At 44.1% G+C, this 23575-nt stretch overlaps 2 protein-coding genes across 3 annotated transcripts in view; both read left to right on the forward strand.

Moving 5' to 3' along the window:
• TMEFF1 (transmembrane protein with EGF like and two follistatin like domains 1) overlaps positions 1 to 2038 on the forward strand; it is a 175358-nt gene extending 173320 nt beyond the window's left edge. For both annotated transcript variants that reach the window (XM_064150063.1, XM_064150064.1), the window contains exon 10: positions 1135 to 2038. In XM_064150063.1, coding sequence (XP_064006133.1) covers positions 1135 to 1219 — 85 coding nt within the window. In that variant the 3' untranslated portion in view covers positions 1220 to 2038. The remainder of the gene's footprint in view (positions 1 to 1134) is intronic.
• Positions 2039 to 2486: 448 nt separating this feature from the next.
• Positions 2487 to 22275, forward strand: CAVIN4 (caveolae associated protein 4). Its single transcript, XM_064150069.1, has 2 exons — positions 2487 to 3601; positions 20151 to 22275. Exons 1-2 carry the CDS (start codon positions 3191 to 3193, stop codon positions 20811 to 20813), a joined length of 1074 nt encoding a protein of 357 aa, XP_064006139.1. The 5' UTR covers positions 2487 to 3190; the 3' UTR covers positions 20814 to 22275.
• The last annotated feature ends 1300 nt before the right edge of the window (positions 22276 to 23575 follow it).

Below are 23575 nucleotides of genomic sequence, written 5' to 3' on the forward strand. Positions count from 1 at the left end.
CCCTTTATTACACACTCTCCATGGGCATCTATTTTATGACATGTAAAGATGCATATGCAAAGAGTTCAGGATACTGAGTTGTCTCAGACTGTCACCCTGTACAAAAACTGTCTCGAGAGCCATAGATTCTTTTTAATGACAAGGGCTTCAGTTTGCTTATCAAGGACTGAAGCCAATGACTGCTGAGTGCTCTGGGATAGAATAAGGGCGACTTAGCTTCCTTGTAGATGCATGAAGCATCTGAGTCCTCTTCATGGGTGTCCATGCCACACTTTGACTTTTCCTTCTCAACTTGTCCTTCGTTTTTCCTGTTCCAGTTACACTGGGCCATAAAAGTTTCTCTTACTGTGTTAGTGTATGGATTCCCAAATGCAGTGATGTAGAGTGATGTCCCTGTGAACAAGCAATAAGGCCTTCTTCCCTATCTCTCCTGTAAGGTTTAACCTAGCAGGTATAAGTACACATATCTAACACCTGAACACATGAGTTGTTTGGTTCATGCATTTCACCTCATCCTATTTTTCACCCACCACCTTGCTGGCCAAAGCAGTAGTGTAGAAGCTGTAGTTCAGCAGCCCTCCTCTTTCAGCCTACCTATGACCATTCCCCAGCTCACAGTCTCTCAGGGACAGTCTGTTTTGCTGCCTTTTGTGAATACTCTCTTAGTTATGTGTACATCTCCAAAAAGGGGATTGCCTGAGCCACCCGATAGAGAGGCCTGGGTAAACTCCATCTGAGGGGCTGCTGCAAGCAGCAGGGCACCTGGAAGTCCAGCACCTCAGAAGGCTGATTGATCCAATCTCACCATCCACTGTTTTTTAAGTATGAAATGTATCTAAAGATCCAGTGCAGCTATTCAATGTGGTACCTGTTTTGCTGCATCAAGGCTGAAGGACTCAGTGCCTTGCTGGCTTTGGTTTCAGTTTCAAGCAGGGCTCCCTTCAGGGTGAACAGTCCCATGTGACACTCCAGTAGCAAGCCACTGAAGCATCTCCCCAGCCAGTACAGCTCATAGACTCCTTGCTGTTGTTAAGTACAGAAAATTAAGTCACCGTGTTATTGCTGGGCTTACTTTTATGCAGCATCTACAAAACCAGCCCTCCTTTTACTTTCTCTCTCTCTCTGTTTTTGCAGAAAATGCCCCAAAAACAATAGAGGACGTCGGCAGAAGCAAAACCTAGGCCATTTTACTTCAGATACATCATCCAGAATGGTTTAACTTAGTGATTTTTATACCCACATTGGCCATGTGATGTACATTTTTATTATACCTTTTTTTAAAGAATGGAAATATTTATTTCAGAGGCCTTATTTTTGAACATTTTTAGTGTAACAATGTTGGTCTGTATTCTGAAAGCATCAGCTCTAACAGCTATGGACTGTTTTAGTATCTTTACTTTTATGTTTTTGAATACAGTAGTTCATTTTCTGTATCTGTATCACATGGTTATATAATAGAATTGTGCTCTATCCATGGAATGTAATATTTTGGGGAACACAGATTTATTCCGCCCATGGTTGTAGATTAAACAAACAAGCAAAAAAACAACCCCAAAACAACAACAAACCCCCCCCAAAATGACAAACAAACAAAACCAACAACAACAAAAAAAGTCCACATTTACCTATCAAACAAGGCATGAAGGTAAAAATGTTTACAGCTTACTTTTCTTATGAGAAACTAGAAAACACTGTGTTTAAATACCGTAGCTATTTAAATGTTTTTGGAGGTTAGTACCTGATTTTTTAGACACTGCCTATCGCATGAACTGTGGAGCTGTGTGCTGTGTGTAGTTGTAACATATTTATAAACCCTGTGGGCTGGGTCTAAGCACTGCCATCTTCATAAATAATTCCAACTATTTATTTTTAAAGGGGGGGAAAATGATAAATTTGATAATTTGGGAAGTTTCCTGGTAGAAGAGATGGCGTGAGTCCAAAAGAAGTAGGTCCTCAGTAGATTTAGGCATTGTAAGAATTGGTGGTCAGCAATCAAACACAAAATAATTGGAATAAAGCCTACTTTGTCACTGTTAAAGCTGTTTTAATACTTCTTAAATTTTTTATAAAAGAAAATACACTTTTTAACACCTACAGTACAGATTGCATAGGGTTTGGGATTAAAAATTAAACGAACAAAACCCAACACAATAAAAGGAAACGAATTTCTAGCGCTCTTGTATAGAGTATTTTCAAGAGCTATGAAGTCCATCCAAATTAGTCTGCTGGTCATAGTTATGTTAATAGACTGTTAGTTGTCGTCTGAATGATTCCCAAGGTAAAGTGTGACTAGGATGTGTTCAGCTGTTTTAACATGTAGTTTAGGCTTTACAAAATTTTGCATGTAGGATTTAATAATTTTGTTCAATGAAAAAAAAAAAGAAAGAAAGAAAGAAGGAAGGAAAGAAGGAAAGAGAGAGAGAAAGAGAGAAAGAGGGTAGGAGAGAAAGAGAGAAAGAGAGAAAGAAAGAGAAAGAGAGAAAAGGAAGGAAGGAAGGAAGGAAGGAAGGAAGGAAGGAAGGAAGGAAGGAAGGAAGGAAGGAAGGAAGGAAGGAAGGAAGGAAGGAAGGAAGGAAGGAAGGAAGGAAGGAAGGAAGGAGAAAAAAAAAGGGAAAAAATAAATAATGATTAAAAAAAAACTCTTTCAACATTTTGAACTGGAAAAGCATGTCACAATACAGCGTTTTCACTATATTGCCTCTGGTTGAGTGTGTTTATTTTGTTACCCCATGTGGCAATCGCAGCAAAGTGAAGACTTGGAGTTGTTTTGCTGCTCCTTCTCCTGACTGCTCTTTGAATTCAGAGGAAAGCACTCCAGTAACACAAACCCAAAAGTAGATCACTAAAAATATGCAAGTTTGCTCTCCTACTTAATTAGTAAGTTACTTAACTTTCCTGGATTAACACTAATAACTTCATCAGCACAGAAGCGTGACCCTTTAAACGTATATCCCTTTCCAGACATTGCTTCCTAATTTTAGGGGTTTCATGTTGCTGAAAGTATCCGAACAATCATGTGTGGATATTTCGTAGCCAGAAGTATTTGACCAAGCTCCAGGAGCGGTGTTTCACGCCCTACTTTGAGCGCCGCCGGGGCCAGCTGTCGCCCTGGCTCCCCGCAGCAGCGCCAGAGTCACTCTGGCAGGATCGCTGAAACGGCCTCCCTGCGACCCGGCCGAAAGCAGGCAAAATGGATCGCCACGAAATCACGGCGGAGGCTGACAGAACCCACCAAAACCGCCTCTCCAGCGTCGCTGAGGAGGAGGAAGAGCAAGATGCAGCTTACACGATTGTGACGGTCCTGGACAAAGTGGCCAACATCGTGGACAGTGTGCAGGCGAGCCAGAAGAGGATAGAGGAGAGGCACAGGGAGATGGAAAACGCCATCAAGACCATACAGATTGACATTTTAAAGCTCGCCCAGGCTCACGGCAACACAGGCTACACGGTGAACAAGTTGCTGGAGAAAACTCGCAAAGTCAGCTCCACCGTGAAGGAGGTGCGGGCACGCGTGGAGAGGCAGAGCGCCAGCGTGCGGAAGGTGGAAGCCAAACAGCAGGAGATGCTGAGGAAAAACAAATTCCGGGTTGTAATCTATCAGGTAACCACGAACCTCATCTTGTGTAGTGCACTCGTTGTGCCGCCTCCTCGGTAGGCACCGGTAGGCATCGGTTGGTGAACCGAAAGGTGCAGTCTCTCCGACATGAGAGTTATTTTGTGCTTGCTTTGACACTGAGTTGTGCTCCTCGGTGCCTTTCAGCATGAACCTACTAACGGCAGCAGAGGCAGTCTATTATTAGGCAGGTTTCTGAGCCAGTGGCATAAGATTAACTGCAGATCAGCAAGGAGTATTTGCTGCCTCTCCAAAAGGTAATGTGAGGCAGGCCGTGTAAATCGTGTCATAAAAACCATGCCTGACATTCATCCCTGTTATTTTTTTCACCGTATTAGGTAGAAGTCCAAATAGCAAAAGAGTTTGCAGACTGCCTGGAACACAGACTTCCTTCTAACAGTCATTTCAAAACATGTGATTGATTTAGCTTGCAGCCTTACTCAGGCTTTTGTGCTGCTGACAAATTCAGACTTGTTTCCTCATCTCAGACTACAGCAGTATAAGTACCAACCAGGGTAGGTATAGGCTGGATGTTAGGAAGAAGTTCTTCACAGAGAGAGTGATTTCCCATTGGAATGGGCTGCCCGGGCAGGTGGTGGAGGCACTGTCCCTGGGGGTCTTCAAGAAAAGCCTGGATGAGGCACTTAGTGCCATGGTCTAGTTGATTGGATAGGGCTGGGTGATAGGTTGGGCTGGATGATCTTGGAGGTCTCTTCCAACCTGGTTGATTCTATGATTCTATGATTCTAAAGCTCAGACCTACAAACCCTTCATGACAGCAAATAGTACCTTGCATGGTTCTACTTTGGAGATGGTTTAACCAGCACTGCTCTTCCAATTGTACTGGGCAAGTGAATTTTTGTTCACTGACCTCATTGTAAGGTGTTCATTGCTCTTATAAATTGTTGTGTTTGAACAGAGGTTTCATGCAATAGGATGGCTTTGCCTTCATTCACACAGCTCACAGGGTCTGTCACTTGCTAGCATGCTCTGTGGGACCCATTTGTTTAACAGCCAGATCCCACCATTTTCTGAAACTTCCCAGTTCCCAAAGTCAGTACAAAATGAGACTGTTTAGTCTTCTGTCAGAAACACAGTTTCTCCTTCATACTACAGAGTCCCCAAAGCTTCTTCCAAACAAGTCATGTACATCACTGTGTCTTTGAAAATGCCAGCCCTATGGGCAAGACAAGGCACCCCTATTGCCCAGCTTTACAGCCTGCACTTGCTTGTGTGTAAACAACGTTGCTTGCAATGAATGGAGCCATGTGTTCCACAGAGTATATTCACCACTGTATACAGCTGACAAATTCTTATGCCTAATCTAGCTTTCTTAACTACTACTGGGAAAAAAATAGCTACAAATAAAAAAAAAAAAAACCCAAACAAAAAGAAAACAAAGAAAAAAGTCATGAGTAAAAGCTGAAGGTAGGAAATGCTACCTCTTTAATGTTGTGAGTACCATATGCAGCCAAATTGTGCCTGCCAGATATTTCTGGCTGAATGGTTTACTAGGGATGTTGAAGAGAAAGCACAGGCACAATTTGGCTTGTTGTTGAAGTTGTTGCAGCCTGCACCATCATGATGGAGTAGAAGACAGGTACTTTCCCTTTTTCATTGCAAATCACTTCCCAGCTAAAGGCAATAAATATCTCTGACTCCTCTGGTTAAATGGCATAATGCAGTTTCATTGATGGGCCTTTACCATAATGATTGTAGTAAAATCAATGCTTTGAAAACATTTCTCTTTAAAACCACACTCATTGCACAATGTAACTTTTTCTCTTAGCAAGACATGAATGGTTGCTTATTTAAAAGTGTAATAAAATATGGTAGAAATTGATTTACGTACAGCTGTAAAGAAGACCTGTTGCTGTATTCAGATATTCCTACAACAGGTGATTCTCATGATCTGTGCTAACTCTAAGGATCACCTTCAGTAGGAGTTTCTAACTCTCTACTGGGTTTGCCAGGCAAGAATGGCCTGCACCCTGTTCTGCATGTTTAGTTCTTAGGCAGTACTATTCAGGGAAGGCAGCAGCATTTTTGACTGCTGTCTTTCTTGCTTCCTCTTGCACAGAGGAGGAGAAGATCCCTTTAGGATCCAACACTGAACACTTTGCCAGAGGTTGATAACTGCGTTGCTCCACAAACTGTGGCAGAAGCTAGGCAGCCTAGAGTGTGCTGAAGCTGGGGTCGGAGTGGCTGGAGAGCAGCCAGACAGAGAGGGATCTGGGGGTACTGATTGATACCCACCTGAACATGAGCCAGCAGTGTGCCCAGGTGGCCAAGAGAGCCAGTGGCATCCTGGCCTGCATCAGGAATGGTGTGGTCAGCAGGAGCAGGGAGGTCACCTCGAGTACTGCGTTCAGTTCTGGGCCCCCCAGTTTAGGAAGGACACTGAGATGCTTGAGCGTGTCCAGAGAAGGGCGACGAGGCTGGTGAGAGGCCTCGAGCACAGCCCTACGAGGAGAGGCTGAGGGAGCTGGGATTGTTTAGCCTGGAGAAGAGGAGGCTCAGGGGTGACCTTATTGTTGTCTACAACTACCTGAGGGGAGGTTGTGGCCAGGAGGAGGTTGCTCTCTTCTCTCGGGTGGCCAGCTCCAGAACGAGAGGACACAGCCTCAGGCTGTGCCAGGGGAAATTTCGGCTCGAGGTGAGGAGAAAGTTCTTCACTGAGAGAGTCATTGGACACTGGAATGGGCTGCCCGGGGAGGTGGTGGAGTCGTCGTCCCTGGGGCAGTTCAAGGCAAGGTTGGATGTGGCACTTGGTGCCATGGTCTAGCCTTGGGCACTGTGGTAAAGGGTTGGACTTGATGATCTGTGAGGTCTCTTCCAACCTTGGTGATACTGTGATACTGTGAAGCTTTAGAGCACAGGCACACTTGTGACAGTCTCACGCAAGTGCAGCGGTTTTCACGCTGCTTGCATCGGTGTGGGCATACTGCTGGTGTGCCACTACCTGAATGGTTGAAGCTTGGCTGCCAGGAGTGGGAGTCTGTTAATAGCTGCAGAATCGCCGTGCTCCCTTCACTATGTTTTACAAATGGCTATAGCCAAGTTGTTTACTTGCTGGTTGTGAGTGACAGCTCATCTGTAGTGAGTTTTTTTTTCCTGGTGATCCACTTGGGACATTGTGCTGCAGCCAATGTGTAGCTGCTGTGGAATGCCTGCGTGGGTGAGGGCGTGTGGGTTTTAGTTTTAACTTTTGCCAGAACATTGAGGAAAAGGGAAACCCCAATTAAATCCTAAAGACTTTTCTTTCAAGTAGATAGCTTTGATCTTATCATTGATAGAAGGAGTAGGCGGGTTGAAAAGGATCGTTGGCTGGGGGAAATTGTCCCGAGAGACCTCAGCCGTGGAGAAAAGAGTTGGCAACAGCCTAACATTAAGAGACAAAATGATCATCCATAGGCATAATGATGAGGGAAATTGAGAGCATTCTGTTTTAAAAGGCAAAAGCTTTCGTAGCAGGCAGCTCTCCTCCCCAGGCTGATTGCACGACTGAAAATGCCAGGTTACTTCAGAGAGTTGAGCCAAGTCTTTGACCTCAGAGGGCTGCGTGCCCAGGGGTATAGTAAGGAATGCAAAGCACATTATAGGTTGTTCAGGTTACTGCTCACTTCTCTTCAGGTTAGTCTGAATAACCAGCTGTATGAGCCATCATTTTTCTGCAGTCAAAGCACTTCTAACAGTTTAGCTCATTCTGCTTTAGCTGATTCAGAATTTTGTTGGTTTTTTTTTTTATACTGAAAGAACTTTTTTTTGCTTGCTTTTCTGCAAGCTCTCCAAGTCCTTCTTGCATACAAGACAGCAGGAAGTCCATGTTACAGTTTCTGGGCTTCAAGGCCTGTCTGGATGTGTTCCTCTGTGATCTGTGTTAGGTAGTACTGTCCTGCTCCTGCAGGGGGGATGGGGTTCAATAGCTCCAAGTGCAGGGTGCTGCACTTTGGCCACAACAACCCCATGCAGAGATACAGGCTGGGGTCGGAGTGGCTGGAGAGCAGCCAGACAGACAGGGATCTGGGGGTGCTGATTGATACCCGCCTGAACATGAGCCAGCAGTGTGCCCAGGTGGCCAAGAGAGCCAGTGGCATCCTGGCCTGCATCAGGAATGGTGTGGTCAGCAGGAGCAGGGAGGTCATTCTGCCCCTGTACTCTGCACTGCTTAGACCACACCTTGAGTGCTGTGTTCAGTTCTGGGCCCCCCGGTTTAGGAGGGACATTGAGATGCTTGAGCGTGTCCAGAGAAGGGCGACGAGGCTGGTGAGAGGCCTTGAGCACGGCCCTACGAGGAGAGGCTGAGGGAGCTGGGATTGTTTAGCCTGGAGAAGAGGAGGCTCAGGGGTGACCTTATTGCTGTCTACAACTACCTGAGGGGTGGTTGTGGCCAGGAGGAGGTTGCTCTCTTCTCTCAGGTGGCCAGCACCAGAACAAGAGGACACAGCCTCAGGCTGCGCCAGGGGAGATTTAGGCTGGAGGTGAGGAGAAAGTTCTTCACTGAGAGAGTCATTGGACACTGGAATGGGCTGCCCGGGGAGGTGGTGGAGTCGCCATCCCTGGGGCACTTCAAGGCAAGATTGGACGTGGCACTTGGTGCCATGGTCTAGCCTTGAGCTCTGTGGTAAAGGGTTAGACTTGATGATCTGTGAGGTCTCTTCCAACCCTGATGGTACTGTGTGATACTGTGATCTCTTTGGGTCCCTTCCACCCCCTAACATCCTATGATCCTGTTACTTCACAAAAGCATCATAAATGAGTACCAACTTCTTGTGAAGGGCTGTGTGCCTTTGTTTCAGTCACTACTGCCTGATGTTTGAAATTAGTGGACAGTCACAGTACACATGTCAGAAGCCAAACAAGGTTATGGCTTGAGTGGCCCACACAGACATGTTATAACTGCCTTATTTTCCTTGCAACTGCTGCATCATACCTAGAGGAAGAGGCTTGCAGAAGCAGACATGCATGTGTCACTCATATTACGCACAAATTAAGTAAAATATAAGTGGCTTTTCCTGGCCACTGTCCTGCTGCATTGTAGCTTGGACAGTGGAAGTGCTGAGATCAAGATGGGGACAGTAATCTGAAAATCTGACATGGAAGCACTTCCATCCAAAATGGCAGTAATAGTCAGGGTGCCATGAGATGAGGTTGCAAACACAGGATGTACTCTGCCCTGGTGAGACCCCACCTGGAGTACTGCATCCAGTTCTGGAGCCCCTATTACAGGAGGGACGTGGAGATGCTGGAGCATGTCCAGAGAAGGGCCACTGGGATGATCAGAGGGCTGGAGCACCTCTCCTGTGAGGACAGACTGAAAGAGTTGGGGCTGTTTGGTCTGGGGGAGGCTCCCAGGTGACCTTATTGTGGCCTTCCAGTATCTGAAGGGGGCCTACAAAATAGCTGGGGAGGGACTTTTCAGGATATCAAGACATGACAGGACTGGGGGAATGGAGCAAAGCTGGAGATGAGTAGGTTCAGGCTGGATGTGGGGAGGAAGTTCTTCATCATGAGAGTGGTGAGAGCCTGGAATGGGTTGCCCAGGGAGGTGGTTGAGGCCCCGTGGCTGGAGGTCTTTGCGGCCAGGCTGGATGAGGCTCTGGCCAGCCTGCTCTAGGGTAGGGTATCCCTGCCCATGTCAGGGGGGTTGGAACTAGATGATCCTTGTGGTCCTTTCCAACCCTGAGTGATTCTATGATTTTATGAATCTGAAAGACCAGACACAGACTCACAGTCCTTTAGCACAGACTTTTAATTACAGCTGCTCTGAGAAAAACACTCTGCCAGTGACTGTGACATGAAAGGCAGCAAATGCAGCACTCCCAGTTAGAGAAAGGCAAAGGAAACAACCTGAACCACTACCGTAATTCTGATATCATTCAGACATAAGAATGTGTGGCCGTTTGAGCTGATCCTCTAGCTCAGACATAGGGGAGAGATGAACATTCCAGGGATAGGTCACATAAATGGCAACAATAGATAAATTAATGTAATTTCATTGGAGCATCAAGAACTTAATGTCTAGAAGCACAGTTTGTTCTGCCCCTTCTCCCGCTGGCTTCTGCTGCTGCAGCTTCGCCTATCTTCCCCGGCTGCTGCTTTGGCTACTGCTGCTTCTGCTGCTTCGCCGCCGCTTGACCCCTCCCCCATCTCCCTTAAGGTTATTGTATTGTTTTTTTTTTTCCTTCCTTCCTTCTCTAGTTATTATTTCTCTTTACATTGTTATATTATAAGAAAATACAATTTCATCTTTCCCTGACTTTCAAAAAGTAGGGGGGTTTGTGTTGTGAATTTTCTTCCCGGGGGAGGGATCAGCCCAAACCCAGGACAGAATGACAGGCTGAGAGGGTGCTCTGCAGAACAGAGGTGTTAGCACCATCAGGTTAAACAGCTCACCAAGAGCAGATTGTCTGGGTAATTCATGGTTTATTGTTTACCTGTTTTACAGAGACATAAGAGATAATATCCTTTCTCGTATTTAGGTGTCTGGTATCTTACTTCTTGACAGATAACCTGAAAAACTAACAAATTACAGTGAGTTGTGTTGAAATGGCAAGTGAGGGTTTCTCAAAGAGTTTGCTTCTAAGACTCTTTGTCCAGTGTGTAATATTTCTATTAAAGATCTCAGCCCAGAGGAAGACAGGGATGCTAATAAAATGTGTTCAAAATGAGGAGCTATGAGCTTAGAGAAAGACAAAAAACAAATCATCAGAGCTGGAGTAATGCTAATCTAAATCTACACAGTGTCAGTGCCTGTAGATAGCAGAAACCTTTGTTGTTAGTTTGTCTTCTAAGGCCTCATTATTTGGAAGAGCTGGAAAGTGTTGTACTCATTGCTCACAAGCTGAGAGCTCACTTCATGCTGTGGCTCTCAAAACAGTGATGCAAGAGCATGAAATGCTCCAGGCAAGGTACTTCCAGAAAAGGGAGAGTAATGCCTAGTGCCCTTGGCCAAAACACTTCAGAGCTCACTTGGGCTACCACCAGGCATAGTCATCATAGCCTCTGTTGCAATAAGTTGTGTTCAAATTGTATGGGTTCGGAAAACAGCTACCAGGCTGATCAGAGGAATGGGAAGCCTTGGCTTAGGCCAGCAAGGAAAGACACTCAGGCTGTGGCTGTCATTTATACATACATTTGAGCATGGATGAGAAGTCCAGCAAAGACCACTGGCAAAAAGATGAAATGTATGCAATCTGTCCATGAGTCATCTCAGGTCAGAAACAAAAAAATGGATTCTTAGCTCTGGAAATGTGAGAGTCACAGAGAAGAAAGCCTTCTGCTAGAACCCATGGGGAGAGAAGAAAACCTAAATTGGTGCTAAAGTGGATTCTGAAAACTTAATGGAAAAAAAACCATGGCATAGGTTAGCTACCAGATGCAGAAGGCTCAGCAGCCCAGCAACACCAGGCCTTTGTTGGAGCCTTGTGGTGTAAACCTTATAAATATTTTTACAGCTGAGACAGGTAATTGCCTTTGCTGAGATGACAGAGAATAAAAGAAACCCAGTGGCTGTGTCAGAGACTGTAGCAAGAGTCCTTTGTTTGCAGTGTCAAGCCCAGTCCCTCGGTTCAAAGCACTGAGGTGGCTGCGTGCTGTGCAGCCCACCACTGCTGGAGTGCCAAAGCCAGCACTGAAGTGCTGCAGGCAGTCAGGATGATCATCAGTTCCCCTTGAATTTAGGGGGGCAGGAAATCAACCACTTTCCAACAGCTAAAGGAAAGTAGTGTTTCTAGAGAAGTGTTCAGAACAAAAGAGGAGAAAGTGAAATCATTACAAAAATTAAAAGCAGCTGTTGGGGCCCCCTCTGTGTTCCTCAAATGAAATACATTGCCTGTTTCAGAGTTGTGCTCATAGCAGATGGCTGCACCCATTGGATCTGGTGTGATTGGAGTCTCCAGACCTGTTCCTCTGTGGGGATCCTCACAAAAGACAGCCAGTCCTCTTCCCAGGGCCACCGTTGATTTTTCTTCACTTATTAACATGAGTGGTGGAAACAACTGATCTTAATTTACATGTGCACTGGGTGCAGTTTTCAGGCCTTTGTTTGTTGCTGCATGCCAGTAGAAGACCATAGCTACACCATGAGCCTTCTGTGTCTCTGGTATGTTCCAGAGGCTGCCCAGAATGACTTATTGACAGAAGCTGTGGCTGCCCACCGAGGGCACACGTGTCTTCAGCCTTCATGCCTGAGGCTCAGATTCAGGGATGGACTTGACTAGGGACATGCAAGTGGGATTTATATTCTCAGCACTACTGAAGAGAGATAAATTTTACCATTCTTCTTTTAGTATAGGAATAAAGTTGATCAAAATAGCACAGGCACAGACATGAGGACTATGTGAAGTCATTGACAGCAAGTTCAGAATTCAGGACAGGGTTCACCTTGCCAGGCCTTAGACCTCAGTAATGCAGGGTTTGCACATTTGGCTTGTAGACACCATTCATTCACAAGAGGGACGTATGAGGGAGCCTTTTTCACCAACCTGCTGTAGATAACTACTTCTAGATACCATTTCTACTTTATAAGCACCTGCTATTCGAGTCCATCGAGTTGAAAGGGTGTCCAGAAGTGGCCTGGAGCACAAATCCTATGAGGAGAGGCTGAGGGAGCTGGGCCTGTTCAGCCTGGAGAAGAGGAGGCTCAGGGGTGATCTTATTGCTGTCTACAACTACCTGAAGGGAGGTTGTAGCCAGGTGGGGGTTGGTCTCTTCTCCCAGGCAACCAGCAACAGAACAAGGGGACACAGTCTCAAGTTGTGCTGGGGAAAGTATAGGCTGGATGTTAGGAGGAAGTTGTTGCCAGAGAGAGTGATTGGCATTGGAATGGGCTGCCCAGGGAGGTGGTGGAGTCACCGTCCCTGGAGGTGTTCAAGCAAAGCCTGGCTGAGGCACTTAGTGCCATGGTCTAGTTGACTGGCTAGGGCTGGGTGCTAGGTTGGCCTGGATGATCTTGGAGGTCTCTTCCAGCCTGGTTGATTCTATGATTCTATGATTCTATGACAGTCTCTGATGACTGGCTGGGTTTCACTTGTACTTGAGAGTACTTCCCTTGCAACAAGAGCAGTTAGCTTGTGAAGAATGAGTGACTCAAAACATTACCAATTTGTTTTCCTTATGACATCTTTCTCCTTCTCTGACAAAGGGCTGGTATCCACAGATAAACTGGAAGTAAGGACTTTCACCACTTTGCAAACCTGCAGACTAACCCACAGTTATTCCCCAGGCTAGCTTGGTAAAACAATAGCAAAGCAAAGTGATTTTCTCTTGGAGCTGCAGTATTCCTTTTTATGCAGCATGTGGTAGCCTGGAGCCAGGGCCCTCTCTAAGTGAGGTGGTATTAAGTAGCTACCACTTGCTCCCTGTAGCTCGCTGCAGTCAGATAATGAGAATGAGCTGGCTTTATAGTCCTTGTGTGTTCCTGGTTAAATGAATTAATTCCTGGCAAAATGTAAAGACAAAGAATGTGTTTTAGGACTCACAGAAGAGAAATAGGGTGGGGGAAGGGCTGACAGTTGTGGCCCTGGTCCTTTCTCATTATGTAAAAATAGATCTAACTACAAGCAACAACACTTGGCCATAAAGTCCTATGTGCTGAAGTGCTGATTCTCCAAAAAGAATAAAACTAAGTCTCTTAGGTGCCCTTTTAAAATAATCCCGTTTCTCTCTCATCTAAGCAGCTTTTTGGTCTAATGCAAAGATTCTGAAATGGCAAGTTTGCAGGAAAAAAAATTATGAAGGGATCGCTTGAGATTTCTAAAGCTTCACTGAGCTGCTGGAACAGGAGTAAAAGGACAGAATGATCTGTAATTGGTTATTCATCAGCAGTTTCATATTGATTTAGAGAGCAGTTTCAAGGAGATGTTTCAGTGGTTTACCTCAGCTGTCAGCCTGAATAACAAATCCTTCATTTCACATGCAAATGTTCAGGATTTCTTTCAGCATGGCAGTGATGCAGTTCCCTACCCAAAGGCTGCCAGTCATTTGCATCACCAGCAGCAGCCAGACCAGGTGCTGGGTACCCTTCGACCAGTTTGCTGCTTTGTGCTCTGCTTCAGAATTCATAGAATCATAGAATCAACCAGGTTGGAAGAGACCTCCAAGATCATCCAGTCCAACCTAGCACCCAGCCCTATTGTCAGGTGATCACCAGTCCCAGCTGTGCCTATGTTTGTCATCACCTGCACCTTCTCTGTCTCACACCCCAAGGCTGGAAGATCATTTGCTATGACCTTTTCCCTGTGCAACACAATGACTCGAAGTTACAAAGTTTGATTTCAGCTCCCAGCTTTTCTGTAGGCAGCTTCTTCAGGAACATTTTGAGTCTTTATTTTATATCTATATATAATTATATATAGACTTGTATATAAATATATTCTTTATTTGGTCACTGTTTGTCTCTGCTATCATTTTTCTATTTTAAAAAGGTTTCATTTGATAAAGTATTTAATTGAAACAAGATAGCAGTTGAGAGCTGATAATGGTTGCCTTTAGTAAACCTGGTTAAAATTTCATTTTGAAGCCATTTGAAAAGAGAATGCAAAACTGGTTTATAGCATTTCTAGCACAGTTTCACATAAGACAGTGTATTCTAAGGTTTTTTTTCTCCTTGCCCACTCTAAAAGCTCAATCTGGGCTTTGAAAAGCAAGCCTAGAATATGTGTGAAAAAGAATGCAAGGCAAAGAGGATTAAAGCTCTTGAACTAGCCACATCCATTCAGATGCCTTCATATCCCATTATTTTTTCTTATTTTTAGATGGCATTATACTAAAAGTAGTTGTTAATGTACTTAAACCCAAGCTATTGTTTTCTAGTGATGCTGTGTCACTGCTTCATCTAGTGAATTAAATTAGCAGCACCCCTTTTTAAAATGAAAATAATATCACTGCTGCTTTTAATTACTGATCCCATCTGCGTGGAGGTTTAGCTAACCAGATTGTAAGGGAATGTTCTTCTTTTGCCTAGCCTAAATGACCCTGCTGAAGGCATGACCTCCTTCCTGCAGTTCCCTTGGCTTTTTTGCTCCTTAGTTCAGCAGTAAGAGGAAAAGCAGATATTGGAGCCAAGCTGATGTTTGCCAGGAGACCACCAGAGCAGAATACCTGAAACACTAAAAAATTTGGTCTGCCAATTCCCTTCTTTCCTTGCCCAGAGATGAGAAGTGCCTGACTGTGCAGGCAGGGGTATCAAACAGGCACAAGGCAGTCTCTTTCCAGCCCCCCCCCCCCCCCCAACTTTCCACTGCCTAAGCATCACCACACTGAGATTCTCATAATGGTGATAAGGAGCATGATCACATTTAAGATTCTTTACCTATTGCTTTTAAAGCTTCTGTGAGGAGAAAAAGCAACTGCATTTTATGCTTTGCACGGTTCAAGGAGGAGGTGTGTTAGCCTTCCTTCATAGAAACCTTGTTATATCCTCTGGGAGAAAAAGTGCTACTGCTGTGATCTCTTCTTTGAGGGCTGTATGAAGGACATCCCTTTGAAAATTTTCTGAATGCAAATTGTACTGAAATGGGAGCAGCAGAAGAAAATGACAATAGTGGAGTCAGACTTTCTTGAGAATCCCAGTGTTAGAAACACTGGATGCTAGAAACTGGAGTTTCAATGCTCAGTGTTCCCACAGTCATCTGTTCAGATTGTCTGTGCTGTCCTTCATCAAAGCTGAGCTTTGTTCATGTGTTTACATTGAGCTGGGCCCTCCAAAAAATCACCTGCTTTAGTTAAGCATTTTCAAGAAGTTAAACACTCGGAGGAAAAGCTGAAGTGTTGGAGACAGAGTGGCTGGAAAGCAGCCAGGAGGAAAGGGACCTGGGGGTACTGATAGATAGTAGGCCTAAGATGAGCCAGCAGTGTGCCCAGGTGGCCAAGAGAGCCAATGGCATCCTGGCCTGCATCAGGAACAGTGTGGCCAGTAGGACAAGGGAGGTTATTCTGCCCCTGTACTCAGCACTGGTCAGGCCACACCTTGAGTGCTGTGTCCAGTTCTGGGCCCCTCAATTCAAGAGAGATGTTGAGGTGCTGGAAGGTGTCCAGAGAAGGGCAACAAAGCTGGTGAGGGGCCTGGAACACAAACCCTATGAGGAGAGGCTGAGGGAGCTGGGGCTGTTTAGCCTGGAGAAGAGGAGGCTCAGGGGTGACCTCATTGCTGTCTACAACTACCTGAAGGGAGGTTGTAGCCAGGTGGGGGTTGGTCTCTTCTCCCAGGCAACCAGCAATAGAACAAGGGGACACAGTCTCAAGTTGTGCCAGGGAAAGTATAGGTTGGATGTTAGGAGGAAGTTGTTGCCAGAGAGAGTGATTGGCATTGGAATGGGCTGCCCAGGGAGGTGGTGGAGTCACCGTCCCTGGAGGTGTTCAAGCAAAGCCTGGATGAGGCACTTAGTGCCATGGTCTGGTTGACTGGATAGAGCTGGGTGCTAGGTTGGACTGGATGATCTTGGAGGTCTCTTCCAACCTGGTTGATTCTAGGATTCTAAGTTTAGTTTTAAAATGCTTTCTTAACAAACTAGCTGTGCCAGGGGTTTCACCAGCCACTCCTGAACTGTATCATCATTCCGTTATAATCTTCAAACTTTAAGTTTTGACTGTTAAATCTGTTTAAACAGTGAATCTAACTAACCTTACCTCTTTGTGGCTGCACTTCTCTCCCTGCCTGGCAAAGGTCTCCAGGCTTTCCCCTCTCACCATTGTCAACAATGCCTTCAGTCTCTCCCCTGCTGCCACAAAACACGAAGCCTTTCTCCTTCCAGGCCACATTTTCTTCCATACAAATGCATTTTGCAAAGCATTTCCAGTTTCAGCAGCACAACACCTAATTTAGATCCTGTCTCCACTGCTGCACCTATTCATAACACACACCCCTCTTCTCAGCATCCCTGCCACCAGGTCCAAATCTAAAGGCAAGGTACCTGCACCATAGGTCTGGAAGGACAGGTATCAGCTGGAAGGACAGATGGAATGACTCACAACACAGCCAGTTCCTCAGCAAAGAGGAGCTAATATCTGAGCTCAGCTTCCATGGTGGAAAATGCCCAACTGTTCATAGAATCATAGAATCATAGAATCAACCAGGTTGGAAGAGACCTGCAAGACATGTTAGTGGTGGGGCTGTGTAAGAGCCAGAAGGTGAGAACTGCATAATGTGAGCATATATGCTACACTTACAGTACAAAACCAAAACAGCCTCTGATGCAACCACTTTTTTTTCATCAAGAAGAAGGAAAAAATGTCCTACCCTTAAAGGTCCAAGTCTGTTTTTCAGTGTGTTGCAAAGTGGACTAACTTTTCAGGAGATTAAGGCCAATGAGCATAACAGGATCAGCATGAACATATTTTGCAGGGTGCACCCTCTCTGGATGCTCCATTTGAGAGAAGTGATGAAAAGGAAGGGGACTGACCTGCTTCCACAGCTTTATTTTCCTTCCTTTTTGTCTCTGGCATGGGCATGTCTTTACATTTTACCAGTAGGCAGGGCAAGCAGAGTACGCAGCCTTTGTGTTGACTGATGGAGAAACTGAGACTGCACTCTCTTTCCTCAAGAAATCAGCTTAAAACCATCTGACTGTTTGGTATAATCTTGTACTGTATCCTTTCTCCATTTTATTTGAGCACCTGAAATTTTAGTTCAAAGATCCTCCCTTGCCTCCCATCAAGTGGTGGCAGCAGATCTGAGTCCTTTCTTGCAAAATACTTCAGCAGATTTTAAACTAAAACCTTGCACGAAGCATCATCGATCGTCCAGCTCCTTCTCACCCTGCTCTAAGATCAGGATGCCCAACCCTGTTATTTGCAGTTCCATCTGCTTTCAAGCCAAGAAGAAAAGTGTCAGCTAGTTTAGGGCTTTGTCCTTTTCAAATGATATCAGCAAGTATTTAGTCTTTGCTTTTAGTCAGTGTATAAATGACCTGGTAGCTATATGCTTTGATTCCATCTATTGCCCACCTGGTGCTAGAACTCATTATTCCTGCTCTAGGAAAGATGAGCTACTCTCTTCTCTCAACCCCACTGATATGTAGTAATAAGAAGAATTGGGGAGGGCTGGAGAAAAAGAAAATGAGAGAGTTGGCCTACAGAGCCTAAATCACTGTATTTTTATTATGAAACCCGAACACTGAACAATTTCACTAATCCTTTCCACTTTGGTAACACCTTCCATCCAGAAACCTTGAGAGGCAATAGAAATTCACACTCATTTTTAGCTTTGCTACATTTGATTCTTCAGATGTGTGCAGAAACCAAGGCAAGAGAGAAAATTTAAGATCTGTCAAAGATCAGTCTGTAGCAGAATTAAAAATGATCCTCAGGACCTGCAGCTCTGCTTTCTGTGTCTTGTCCTTCAAGACTTTCATCTCACACGTTGTTATTATTGTTCATAAGTCTTAATTCTAGCACGTACAAAGTTAAAGTGCTCTCTTCTTTAGCTAATAGACTATAAAGCAAAATACAACAAAAGCCTGGCAAACAATTGACAAGAAGTACAGGGAAAACCAAATTATTCTTCTTGCAGATGAAGACAGCTCAAATATAGCAGAGAAAAGAATCTCTTTGCCTTCTCTTCTCAAAAAGCAGTCTTGGTGTGAACAGCCTACCCTGCTCACCATACTGAGCTCCTCTCTGTATGTACTGAAATTCCAGAGCAGGCATTCTGGAAACATTTTTGCTACCCTTTCAGCTGAAGGAGCTGGGCTATAATTTACAAACTTTGAGAAATTATTATCCAGCTGTGTTTTAGTTCATTTTCAGAAAAGAAGGGATTATGTTTCTATGTAGAAGTCTTTATGTAATTAATGTTAATTTGCACATGTTAATGAAGATGATTATTAGCAAAGCATTGTATTTTTGCTCCTGCTGATTTTGACAGACGAGTGGAACAACATTCTGCTGTAATCAATGCAACATAATTTGTCCCTATTTTTAATGAGCATTAACAATTATTTGTACTGGAGGGTTTTTAATGCAGCGAAGGCATGATGGCAGACTCTTAAGTGGGCTTTATCTGCCAAATATCTTCATGGGTTTGGGTTGTTTTTTACATATTGCCAGCACTTTCTAAAATAGCATTAAACATGAATTGCTTCTAATGAGTCACTGTGAAAAGAGACAGACGTATTTGGGGCCAGAAATCAGTTAATAGCAAAATACTTAGTAAGCCTGACCCATCCTTTATGGGTTCACAACTTCTAATATCTCTCCTACTGTCTGCATTAAGATAATAATTCTAAGGGTAGAGCTCAGACATTGTCATGCCTCAGAAATCAGCTGAAGTAGTTAGTGCTAATAGGAAGCAGTTCAGAGTGGTTTTATGTTGCTGTTGTACCTGTTTGTGTTTTCAAGGGCTGCTCCTCTTAAAGAAGAGCAATAGCTGGTAGGGACGAATGGTCTGGCACTGCCCATCTCACACATCCCTTGCAAGTTGTATTCTCCACCCTGCATATGCTCCTCCTTCTAGATAGAAGTGACTCACTGACACTGTGCCACAAATTTGTAACGTCCATGCAGACAGCAGCCTGCAGACGAGGGGATTAACTCTCTTAGGAGATTCTCCCTGTTCAGATAAATCCTGCCATTACCCCAAGCTTTGTTCTTTATTTCCTTTCCATTAAGTGATTCTTAAATGATTCATTTACTGTCAACAGCTTTTGGAAATCTGTGCCTTTGAGCTTTGATCCTCTCGCAGTCTTTCTTTGGAGAGGCTGCACAAATTCCAAGTGGTGTGGTAGTCACCACTTCCATGCATGAAGATAACACAGATCATATGTACCCTATAAATAGGTGATACTGCATGCTCATCCAGCCCACCAACTCACCTCAGGTGGCAGAGGCACTTGCTCAAAGTCACTCTTGTTTCCAGCGGGAACAAGTCAGTTTCATCTCAGCAATGGTGCAATTGCTGGGTGATTTGTAAAGGACCAGGTTTACTGAATAACACTCATCACTGAGTTTGTGCCCTTGTGGAGCCAGCACATGTTGGGGTTCCTTGCCTTCTGGATTGGCACAGAAATGTTTGTTAAGTTGCAGCTAGTCAAAAATGTGCAATTGTCTTGGTGACAGTAAAGGACTGAAGCTATTGGTATCATTGAAACACTCCCAAAGAGCATAGAGGGGACATAGGCACCAAAGCTTCTTTTGTCTACAGGATGTCTGCTTTTACTGATGAGGAATAATGGACCTAGGTCCAATCTCAGAGAAGCAGATAAGCTTTAAAAATAAACAAATAAATAAACCCCTGGACAAATCTGCTCTGAAAGCCATTGAAAGCCAGCACACGTAGGACAATGGCATTCATTAGTTTCAGAACTACAGGGAAAAGAGATCTTTTATCAGGCATGATGTCTTCACAGCACCTGGTGAAGGTTTCTGCTGCTGTTTATATTCTGTATAGCTTACATATGTTGGACAAGCTCAGCTTGCTTTATTACAAGATTGCATTTCAATTAGCATTAATTAACTACAAGCCAACAAACAAAATGCTTGAATCACTACCCTTTTAAAACACACTTGCTGGAAGATGACTCTGTGCTTTCATTCACAGGAAGAAACCGAGTGTCCTTCATCTCTCTCTGTAATCAAAGAGAGGACACCAGGTGAAACACTAGAGGATGACTTCTTCTCACCTGATGAGCTGTCTTCTGATGAAGAATATTACGTTGAAGAAAGCAAAGCAACCCGGTTCAAGAAATCAGGCATGAGGCGCATAGATGGGATCAAAAAGGCTTTTTCAAGGGAAAATATGCAAAAGACAAGACAAAATTTTGGGAAGAAGGTAGACAGGCTTCGAACTAGAATAGTGACCCCTGAGAGGAGAGAGAGGATCAGGCAATCAGGAGAGAGACTGAGGCAGTCTGGGATGAGGATCAAGAAAACCATTTCCCAAGCTGCCCCAACGAAGGAGGCATTCAAGATCCATAAAAAAAACAAAGAACGAGCAGGAGCTGAAGGTCAGGAAGGGATCCAGGAAGCCGGTGTGAACATCACCTCTGAGTTTGCAGCTGCAGAGCCCTTCACTGAAGAAATCTCTTACACAGAAGTGATCACTAAAGTAAAGAAAGACAAGAATAGTGCAGCAAAAGGTGCTTCCCCGTCAGCTGAAAAAGCAGTGATGCTCCCAGAAGTTGTTCTGAAGCAGGAAGGAAAAGAAGGAAGTGGAGGAGGCAGCGATGATGTCCCTTTGCTAGACTTAAAGCAGGTGGCATAAGGAATCAATCAGCAAGCACCCCACGCTGTCCTTATGAACCAGGAAAAACACAGTATGTATTCACTCAGCTTCTCAAAGACGTGTGAGTTTGTGCTCTACCACAGAACGTGTTGGTGGTGTTCTACCGTTTTACACGGGTGTCTCTAGCGGTGTCTTCCCGACAAAAGTCAAACCATGCAGACTGAATGAAGGTGCCCCCACTCTGTGCTCCCACTCTGTCTTGCAGTGTGCTGACAGCCATCATTGACCCACATGGAATTCATGTGTCAAAGGGAGATGGAAATCTGCTGTATTTTCAAGGCTGATTCAGCAGACGCTTTACAGCCTAATGACTCTCTTTAGGTTTTATGTACAACACAATAAATACGATTTCCATTATTTTATACCAACTCCTCTAAACAGAAAATGATACAAAGCTACTCCTTCACATTAACAAAAGGAAGAAGTATGGAAAATGTTCATTTAACTATATGAATCTTTTTGTTTAAAGGTCCTTACTGGAAGAGCAGGAGGAGGAAATTCCTGCTATAGCTGGGGTGTGACGAAATGTGCCAGGAAAGATGGGGTTTTGATTAAACTGTGTTTCTTCTCAGTGGAAAAGAAAGCTCATGAAATGACTAAAGATCATTTCCAGAGTTCTGGGAGAGGAAGGTTTGGTGTATGTAAGCAGTGCATTTTTCTGCACTTAGGGTGTTAAGAATAAAAAAGCAGAAGACACATTAAATATAGGACAGCAGAAGGGAAAATGAATGAGGTATTCTATTCATGTTTTGGAAAGATGTGATTGTGAGAAAGGTAAGGGCATGAAGCAGTAAAATAGGAATCAGATTACTGTAAGGGTTATGGATAAATAGAAAAATAAAATATTGCAACTGAAGTTTCCTTGAGATCTTCTGAAGCATTGTTTACTCTATCTAGACCATCACTGGGCTCATGAACGGAACTGCCCAGACCAGGGACTTGTTTTGCTTTCCATTCTCTGTACTTTTTCTGAGCTTCACTGTAATTAAAATCTGTTCTACAAAGCCACTGAAGTACAGGGCCAATCCATAACTCAATTCTTTGTTTCCTGCCATCATCATTATCGACCAGCCACAGCCTCAGGGACTATGAGACAGACACCCTTTAGAGTATGGAATGCTGTTTATTTGCAACGCTCAGGAGCCAGTGCCCTGACATCAGATATGTTTGTAAACAGGACTGCTACGCTGACATGAGGTGCAAGACTGTGTTGCTCTCTTCATTCTAAAATGGAGTTGCCTTCAGAGCACTTACCTAAAGCAATGTTAGTCATTACTATCCGTGTGAAACTTGTACAATATTGCCAAAAGCTGTACGATTGTATTTCATGTCTCAGATTTATTTGAACAGCAGAGCATAACTTGGTTATCTATGTACACTGTTTAAGGACTCCCAGCTAATTGTTAATCTATAACTGAAATATAATTACTTTGATTTCAAATATTCTGCCTGACAGTTCTTTCATTCAGTTTCGTGTACATCACACTTGAAGTGAAACAGCTTTAACAATAGTAATCAGGGAAGCCTGGTTGGGGAAGGTCAATGCTGGAATATGTCAGTGACATTTCAAATCAAATTACTGTTGTCAGATTGGAAGCAGCAACTCCATTGAACGGAAGGGCAGGGCAGGGCAGGGCAAGAAAGAGAGACAGGGAGATGAAGGCATTTCTTTCAACTCTAAATTGTACATCTCCACCACGATGTAGTTACATATAAAACAGAAGAAAAGGTTTTGCTTACAGGATAGATTGGATATTTGGTTGGTTGGGGTTTTTTTGCTAGGTGTAGGAAGTCTTTTTGAGAACCAGGTGGCTGGTTTTCAGTTCCATATAGTAGTGCAGCTACATGGAACTACTGCATGATTTGTTTGGTCCTCTAACATGGCCTGCATGCTGTTCTGCCTGGTTTGACATTTTCCTGAAGTGACAAACAGAGTTTAGTTACTGAAATGAAAATGTCAAAGTTCAAATAAGCTATTTATTTGCATTTTTATAGAGCAGAACATTAAGTGCTAGAACATAATTGCCTATAGATTTTCTTTATATTGCATTCCATTTTCTCATTTTGCTCAGCAAAGAAAGGAAGTGATGCAGTTTCCATGGAGCTTATCACATAGCACTGCATATAACCCCTATTAAATATGTATTTTTTAATGTTTACTTCTAAATTCGGTTGTTCAGAGGATGCTTTGTTTTCATATCGAGTAGCAAGCTCTTCAGTTGTGCAAAGTATTTCAGTGTATGCCCTTCATTTTATCACTGTTACTGACTTGAATTTTACATGTACCAAGAGACCAAAGTTAATTTACCCCATATCCCTTCATAAGAGCACAGTATGGGGAGAACACTGTGGTTTACAACTTCCATTTCTATACAACAGCAGAGCCTTACAACTTCCCCTGTTTTATCATTTCCAAGAGCATTGATTAGAAAGCTCAGCCCTTCACCCTCCTCAGGAACAAAATTCTCAATGAAATTGATGGATGCACAGCTGTGGAGGCCTGGTGTGTAGTTTTTGAACAGGTGGCTTTGCTTGGTAAGATAATCTCACCAACACCGTGTGTGCAACAAGCACTGCTGCTGGCTCAGTGGGAGAAAGGGACCTGTCCCTCTCCGCTCTGTTTTCCAAGAACAAACCTGGCACTTCTTGCTTAGTTGTGAGTGGGAGTGTGAATATCAAACTTCCTCGTGGAAAGAGCCCTGCAATTGCTAACTGCAGAGTAAGACTGGTTATGGGAAAGG

The sequence above is a fragment of the Pogoniulus pusillus genome, chromosome 10 (assembly GCF_015220805.1).
Source record: "Pogoniulus pusillus isolate bPogPus1 chromosome 10, bPogPus1.pri, whole genome shotgun sequence".
NCBI lineage: Eukaryota > Metazoa > Chordata > Aves > Piciformes > Lybiidae > Pogoniulus > Pogoniulus pusillus.